General features: G+C 43.1%; 2 protein-coding genes across 3 annotated transcripts in view; one reads left to right on the top strand and one right to left on the bottom strand.

The window, feature by feature from the left end:
• Positions 1-1,144: 1,144 nt before the first annotated feature.
• Positions 1,145-5,759, bottom strand: LOC122782876. Of its 2 annotated transcripts, none has more exons than XM_044047447.1 (2): positions 4,001-5,759; positions 1,145-3,693 (listed from the first exon to the last, which is right to left on the bottom strand). In XM_044047447.1, coding segments are annotated over exons 1-2 (630 nt in total). In that variant the 5' UTR covers positions 4,630-5,759; the 3' UTR covers positions 1,145-3,692. The 2 variants fall into 2 exon arrangements, with proteins under 2 accessions (XP_043903382.1, XP_043903381.1); XM_044047446.1 differs by having other exon boundaries at positions 3,815-5,756.
• A 1,496-nt stretch (positions 5,760-7,255) lies between these two features.
• Positions 7,256-8,598, top strand: part of frmd6 (FERM domain containing 6) — a 21,261-nt gene continuing 19,918 nt past the window's right edge. Inside the window, exon 1 of the mRNA XM_044047756.1 lies at positions 7,256-7,291. Coding sequence (XP_043903691.1) covers positions 7,256-7,291 — 36 coding nt within the window. The remainder of the gene's footprint in view (positions 7,292-8,598) is intronic.

Genomic DNA, 8,598 nt, shown 5'->3' with positions numbered 1-8,598 from the left:
CCACAGGAAGGTCACAGGGGGCGGCTGTGCCAATCTCGGCTGACGTAGGTCACACCCTGGACAGGTCACCAGTCCATCACAGGGACACATACAGAGACAAACAGCCGTTCACTCTCACATGGTCAATTTAGAGTTGGTAATGGACATTTCTTTTTGAAAGAGCATTGCAGTCTCTAAAATAATGATCGCTAAATAACAGTATGTTCAAAAAAAACAAAACAAAAACCCTGACGGATCATTTCTGATGTTCCCACCATTTTCTTCTCTGACAATTTGTTCCTCCCTTCAGCTAAATCCCTTCATCCATCTCTCTTGGCACGTTTCCCTGCACCTCTCCACCGCTCCAGCCTCATTTAGTCTCTGTCCGGATGTTACTTAGCCCTGACCCTCCGTCCCAGTGCCAGGATGATGAAATGCCAGCCTGTCACTTACGTAACCTGCCATCTCTGCAACGGTGCGAGCACACACACACACACACACACTCTCACACACACTCTCCCATGGTGGCGAGTGTATTAATTCACATGTCCATTTTATGTGTTTTCATACGCACAGACACAGATTATGGAACGCACACGTGGTTGAATATAATAGTAATCCACGAAATGCTGAGCAAAGCCTGCGCTAATCTCCAGGTTTCCATTATTAGCATTCTTTTTATAGTGGAGTATGTGCTGTTTACGTGGGTCATCGCAATCTCTAAAGAGGAATACAAGAGGATGTTGTTGACATCTGCCTGAAGCCCATCCACAGTACATGGTTTAATGCCTTTCATTAAGTGAGCAACGGCAAAAATAAAACCATCAGCTTAATGCAACTTCACAAATCCTGGTTTTGCAATAATGAGCACTTGCAAGTGGGATACATATTTCCAGTAATTCTCTCACTTTCATGAGAACTCTGTGTTATCTAACCATCATTTAACCGAATAATCAGACGGGAGAGAAATAAAGCGCTAATGGACGTTCTTATCGTGGATTGGGCACAGTTTGTTCCTCTCTGTGCTGCGGTGTGTTGTAATCTTCACCTTTTTATAGATAATTATTTCATGCAACCAGATTCCAGCAAAATGGAAGAGCAGCCACAGAGTCTGTTGTCTTTGTTTGGTTTTCTCTCGGGGGGGGGAAATCAATTCTCTGCCACGTTTAAGTCATGAAGTGAATTTATTAGAATACTTCAGCGTATCTTACCAAAACAAAGCAGAACATACATTCGTTAAGTGCAGACACAGTGCTCGTATATCGGAAAGGTTTGGGGACAAGTAACTTTCCAACCAGCTGATTTGAAGTGAAATCTTGAGTCACGTTACCGTAAATCTGGCAAAAAATGATGCAGAAAGCTGGTTCCCTGAAAGTCAGCTGACTCTAAACCTGTTGTGACTCTTCATTTATTACATTTTGTTTGTAAAGTTCAACATTCATACTAAAAGTAGCATTACATCATTATACTGTGAATAGAGAATATAAGAACATTCTGTGCTTATAGTCCACCAGATCATACATACATAGAACACAAAACATACATTATTAAAACGTTTAAACACACGAGAGGTGCTTTTGGACCTGTGGTTGTCCAGCATTTGTAAGTACAGTATAATTAAAGGGCTTTGGGAGCTGTAGTTGTAAAAAGTTGTGGCTCCCAGAATCGCCTGCCTTCGCCACACCTGACCTTAAATATAAAGAAAGTGATTCATTGCTGACCACAGGTTCAAAAGGTTGTGATTATACTTGACATTTCATCTTCAGAAAAAAAGAAAAAGATAAAGTGAGTAAAATTACATTCATTCTGCAAGTGGGCCCAGAAATCTTTGGGAAAACATTGTGTTACTTTGTCATTCATAGAAAAAACACAAAAACAGTTTTTCCTCCCGCTTTATCAGATAATGATGTTCCTGTAATCACTCGAACTGCAGATGGACAAACATCACATAAGGCATATTAAAAAGCAATATATAGGCCAGCTGTATATTCACATAATAGGACCACGACTAAGAGACTAGGTCATTCTACACGCTGCTATCAGTGACGTGGACACGGAACGGCGCAGTTCCTTTGGCCACGTGGAATGCTAGTCGACATTCGACAATCGTGTCATCGCGGCGTTGAGGAATCTAAAAGCAGAGAAGTCAAGAACGTTGTCTTTGTGTAACTGCATTTTAAAAGCACTAAAGATTTTTTTTTTTAAAAAGTCCAAGTGACAGATACCCTGATTATTTTTAGTCATTTGTTCCTTTAAAAAAAGTTCAACTCCAGAAATATAGGAGCTAAAATCTCCTACGATGCAACAAAATAACATCCATGTGTCCCAATTATTATTATTATTTTTAAAAACTCCTCAACATCAAACCTTAAGGTGATCCGACACTTATAACATCACCAAGATATGATCTAAATTAGGTAGAGTGTCCCTTTTAACTATGCTACCAATAACTTAGCATTAAGCCCTTATAATCAAATTAGGAAACAGAGCTAGATTTAAATTGACGTCCTATATATCGTAAACTACATTTGCATGCATCGTATTTTTCCCCTCATCTCTTATGTAAGTCAACTGATGAAGTAACATATTCCCATCATGCCCGGCTCTGCAACTGGGGAGCAATTAAAATTGGAATATCTCTAAGTGCATGGAAACCTACAGTGAGCAATTATTACAGAAGTCGAAAGCATAAACCCTCTCTCGTAAACAGCCCGGTTCTCTTTTGTTGTTGCTTAGAAGAGCAGACGGGAGCACGAGCTGGACGCTTCGATGCACTCTCATCGCTATACACGCTTTTTAAAGGTGTGAATGTTGCACCAAGATTGAATGCCTGTCTCTCTCTCTCTCTCCCTCTCTCTGCCCGTAACCTTTGAAAGACAAAAATAGATCTCCCTGGTGGACTGGTTGTTCTCTCTCCCTCAGACTCACACACACACACACACACTCTGACTTTCATTCAATTGGACAACCTAAACAAAGTCTTATCCCTAACCTTAACTATAACCACGTAACGCCTGACCCTAACTACAATTCAAATCTTAGCCCTACCTAAAATAGTGTATGTACACACTACACTGGTGATGCCTCAGGGTCAAATCTGCATCACGTTCAAACACCGAAACACGATCAGCCGACAGCGATGGACACATTTTACCGTGCAATAAGCTTGCACGGTAAGTCCTTCAGCAGGTCTCTGCAGCTGTCGAGCGGCGGTGCAGTGACAGCACTCTGCTGGACACACGTTGTACGCGCGGGAGGCAGATTTAGGATGGAGAAATGAGCGGTTGCTAGGTGACTGGTTGAAAAGAAGCCACAGGTGGAATTGTCCCAACGTGAACTCCTCTGCTGCTTCGTTGTCGGGCCATTGTTATGAAATCTGTGCTATTTAATGAGTGGGCCTTTCAATGACACTCATTTGTGCGTTTTCTCTCTTTTTTAAAATCTTGTGCTGTCGTTCCCTACGACGCCTTTAACTCGTGTCCTCATCCGGTGTCCTGTTTTCCTTTTCTTGGAGAGATTGACATCCACGTTGGCTATTTTTGTCCGTTGCCGCATAAAACAAAAGACGGCAGAGCTCCTATTACCTCGCGGGTCAGTCTGACTCTGAACCACTACTCCCACATCACCAGAAATGACTCATCCATGCACCACAGCTTCCACGTCAGTGTGCCATCTCTCTCCTGAAACGCTGCAAAGAGCAAGCAGCAAAGTAATCTGTGAAAACAACGAGAGCGTGATGAGATTCTGGACAGATTACAGATTACTGGTACTGGCTGAACTGGTTTGCAAGCCAGAGAATTTCTCTCTGATGTTCACCGAACACGAAGCTCCTTACTAGCATTTGTGATTATTGTAGGCACTCTAAAGAGAGGGAGGACCAGCCTCAGGATATAATAGCAGAACAGTGGAAATTTGACAGCAGCAGTGCCCATGTGTGATGGCCAAAGAATGGAAGTCTCTCCATGTGTTTGTGTGAAGCACAATTGCGAAAAGCAAGAGTTGAAATCAGTTCTCGTCGTACTATTTTAGCTTCACAGGCCAGGGGAGGCACGTGCGGAGTCCGAGCATGGAGGAGAAGACGATGGTGGGTCGGTGTTTCTTGAACTTCAGGCCTTTCTTCAGGCGTTGGCTGTTCTCGGCCACGTACAGCTCCCCCTGCTGGGCTGCGTTAGAAATCCTCGACACCAGCTCCCCATGGACCACCACCTGCTGTTCTGAGTGTACAAACACTTGTCTGAGCTCCTCCAGCCGCCGCTCCATCTCTCTGATGACACGCTGACGCTCCTCCACCTCCAGGAGCCGCCGCCGAGCTGCCTCGAACTCCATGCTGGAGCTGGGGGTGACAAGTCTGGACGAGGGCACCGTGGCTGAGGTGGACGGGGGATCGGAACCGGCTAGTAGCGCCCCTGTCACCCTCCGGAAGTCTCCCATGGAAATGGAGCGTCTGGTGGCTGGAGAGGCCAGAGCGAGGAGAGCTGAGGCAGATGTAGAAGGCGGCATGGCTAACGGAGGGAGAGGGGGTGAAGACGAGGACGGTGAAGGTGAATTAGGTGGGAGCAGATCTGGATGTGGGTCGACGTTTGTAATCGCTGCTGCCATGGTCTCTGCTGTGTCCTCAAGGTAGTCTTTGCTTCTCTGTCGTCTCTTCATGGTCAGTCTTCAGCTCGCTCTGTGCTCCTGCCGTCCTTGTTTTCCCTCCGTCTTCCTGAGTCGGAGCAGCCGGGGCAGTCGGTGCAGAGATGAGCAGTGATGCAGCCGGGGAGCTGCTCCATTCATTAATAGGAGAGCTGAGCGGGGCTTGTGCCGTCTCTGCATCTGAGTAGTTGTGCAGGGGAGGAGCCTGCTGACATCTCATTGGCCGCTGAGATCGTGGGCATGTCAGCTGATGATTGGGCAGCCTTGCCTCCCTGCTGCTGATGCTGGCAGGCTGTCGTGTCCTCTGCTTGACTGTTTTGCTCCATCGTCTGATTTGATCAGCTCTGCTCGGTCGAGTGAGGCAGAGTGAGGCGTGAGAATGCTGATGCGTTGGGTCTCTCTCTCCTCTCTGCTGATCTCATTTGGCTCACTTTCTGCCAGCTATACCTTTGCTGCCGTTTGCTGTCTCCATTTCCCGATTTCTCCATTTTCTCTTGCTCAGATGGTTGCCCCTAGCAACACAGCCTCAACATCAAATGGCAAAAGCAGGGGGGCATGTTTTGCGCCCTCATATCATCTTGCTGCTCGTTATCACCGTTTCCTGGTTCTAAATGATTCTCACAGTTCTTCTTTTGACCAAATACAGTACGTACTTACTGTAAAAAGTATTTTACACCATTTTGATGATTATAAAAAGTGGCAAAGACGCACTGTTGTTTATGAATTTGTTGTCTGAAATGAATTAGATGGGGAAATTATTTAAATCATGTAAAACTAAATTAACCATTGCAAATACAAATAAGTGAAATCACATTTGGCTTCTGAATTCTGGACATTTAAAAACCCTTGATTTTTAGGAAAGGACCGAAAAAACATCTTCACATTGACGCGTGTCTGCAGAATATGATGTTTTGGTGTGTATCCAAGTAAGTGTTATACTGCCATCAAACAAAAGAGACATTTGGTGAAGCATCCCTGTGTTTGCATAGACAGACGCAGTAATGCATGGCATTTGGGAGTTTAGATTCAATTAACCAATTGTCCATTTCAATAACAGGCATCATGTTAAAAAAAGTTTTACTTTTCATTATAAAAAAACTTTGTTTTTCTAAATTTCTGCTCCATAGCAGCACAGTTGACTTGGTACAACTCCTCATTTCCCTGGCTTTTTTTATATTCATAAAGAGCATCTTTGGGGTGTCATTCATTTTTTTCTATTGGCATGTTCTCTTGCTCCTCTGTCTTTGTAATTTTCTGCTTTCTCTCTCATCTCTCTGGAGATCACTAAAACTAAAAGCATGGAGAGAGCAGTTAGAGATGCCAATCCTGAGATGAACATGCACACTCACCCAACCTGCTAAAACCCCCACATTTTGACGCGGAAGGCGTTTATTTTAGAATACTTTGTGCTTAAAATGCACGGGGGTAACATTTTCGGTCGTGTGTGCGCGCGTGTGCTCTCCTTGACAGAATGTATCCCCGCGTGCTCCTTCAGACTCTGATCGAATCACTTTCAGCAACAGAAACCAGTCAATATTTGTCTAGACTGAAAGGAGAGACTTGACAGTTGGTGGAGCAGAAAATGCTGCAAGCTCAGGAAGGAAATTACATTATATATCGCGATGATGCAATTCATCAGATCAATGATAGAGCCCAGTCGTTGTTGCTGCAACAGAATCTGCATGATGGCGGCGTGGGGTGACAGTTTGGCTGCTGGCGTCCTGTAAAGAAGACGCAATTGTTATGCTGTAAATAAAGTATGAGTTGTATTAAATACTGCTCAAACGACAAGTCTCGTCGTGTAACCTTCACAGCTTGTGCAAGACCTGCGAGGATCGGCCTATGCGGCCTATGTTTCCCAGTAGCCAGAATGAATTGTATAGTGTGTGTTTTATGCAGAACCGCTGACATTGTGTTTGTGTGTGTGTGTCTTTATGAGGTTGGAATGAATTATGGCTAAGCATTTTGTCAACATAAAAATGATAAATGAGCCTCGGAAACATGTGCTGCACAGAGCCGGAGTAGGATTAAATACTTAGGTTTTTGTGCTTGCATATGCAATTTAACAGAACCTCGGGGGAATCGTTTGCAGCCGTAACTCACGGCAGCTAGAACAATACGGGAAAGATTCAGACTCGAGATCATAAGGCCTCTTAAATTAGAGAGCAACTTCTACTAAATTATTCAGGCCTGGACAGTATCCTGCTTTATAGACCAGACAAGGATCTTTATCATTCGCCCCCTCACACACTGTCACTCTTACAAACGGTGAAGAAAACTCAACGTCCGTTAGAGCCGCAGCTTCAGCTGATAATTGTAGTAAAACGAGGAGACAGAACCCGGATAAAAGCTGCAGGAATTTCCTCTCTTTTGAGCTGTGAGACAGATGACAGTGATGAAGCTGTTTTTCCACTGTTCTCTAATCAATATCTGTATTCACTCTGCTGCAGTATGTGTGTGTGTGTGTGTGTGTTACAGCAGGAAGTCTTTCATCGCAGTGCGAATTACAATGACGTCAAACCAGGATGAAACGTAAACCACTGGGAATATACTGTGTAAGTGTATAAATAAGTAAAACCTGTGTCTCGTACATGATGGAGAACACGCCAGTGCATATTTTCAGTGTTTTAGTAGAACACAGATGCAGCGGGAACTGCAGTGCCTGTGTGACTGTTACGTAAGTGGTCACTGCTGTGCTTACAGAGACACAACAGCAGGTAGAATTTAATGATGACAGGAGCTCACACTGTCCAACGGAACCTGCTGTAATGCTTTATGTACATGGTGGACACAAAAAATCACTTTCGCACAGACATGTCCACCCATAAATGACTTTAACTTTAACTGTGAGGCTGTGTTTTTATTTCATTTGTTTTTTTTGTCTGTAAACTCGATCATTTAAAAGCATAATGTTAGATAGTATGTGGATGAACAGTTAAGAGTCTGCAGCAGTAGATGTGACTAGTGCTGAGGGCACAAGGATTTATCTGAGGGTGGACCTGGAGTCACCTGCTGTTTACATGCTTGCACTTTATCCCCTCTCCAGTGACCACAAGAGGGCAGCACCAAAGATCAGCTAAACAGGATATTAAGGGGATGCACCAGTCCACCATGTTCTCCTCTGATAGTCAATTCACTTTTTAAAATAAAGCCAATACCAAGTAATATGAAAAGGAATGAAAGTTCTGATGAAACAGTATACAGTGAGTCAGAATACAACCCAATTTTAAAACTCCATATTTGTAAACCTATTGATAATACCTGGGGAAATCATTTAATTCACAATCAAAACAAGTTGAGAAACCGTGTGTTGTAGCAACAGAATTTTTTAATATTCATAAGATCTAAAAATCTTCATCTTTATCACACGGTTACATCTTACCATAAATTTAGTAAAAGGATAAAGAGTTTTGCCACAAAACTTTGATCTTTTTTGTGGTAAGACAGCTGGTTGATACAATATTTAGCCACAGTACAGGTCTTCAGCACATAAAGTATCTTCTGGCTGCTTGGCTTTTTCTGCAATTTCCATGCAGGACGTTTTGCCCCACCTGTGGACCTATAGGTACAAAGCAGAAAGCAGGACCTACTCCTTAAAACTACATACAGGGTCAGACATTTACTCTTCTGCAAGTGTCTTAAATTCACTATCAGAAACAAGAAAAAAGAGTTGGCTACTAAAAAATAACCAAATAAAAATTAAGTGATAGAAGACAACTGTCGTCCAAAGTCAACAAAATCTCAAAGTTTTGTATGTCGTCCAAAATCACCCAAAAATGTCATAGCATAGTATGTTGTCCAAAATCACCTAAAAATGTCTTAGTATAGTATGTCGTCCAAAATCACTCAAAAAAGTCATAGTATAGTATGTCGTCCAAAATCACCAAAAAAAGTCAAAGGTTAGTATGTCGTCCAAAAGCAGTCAAAACAGTCATAGGTTAGTATATCGTCCAAAATCACTCAAAAAAGTAATAGTATTGTATG

This window comes from Solea senegalensis, linkage group LG16, assembly GCF_019176455.1.
Source record: "Solea senegalensis isolate Sse05_10M linkage group LG16, IFAPA_SoseM_1, whole genome shotgun sequence".
Lineage (NCBI taxonomy): Eukaryota > Metazoa > Chordata > Actinopteri > Pleuronectiformes > Soleidae > Solea > Solea senegalensis.
This window is presented reverse-complemented; position numbering and strand designations above follow the sequence as displayed.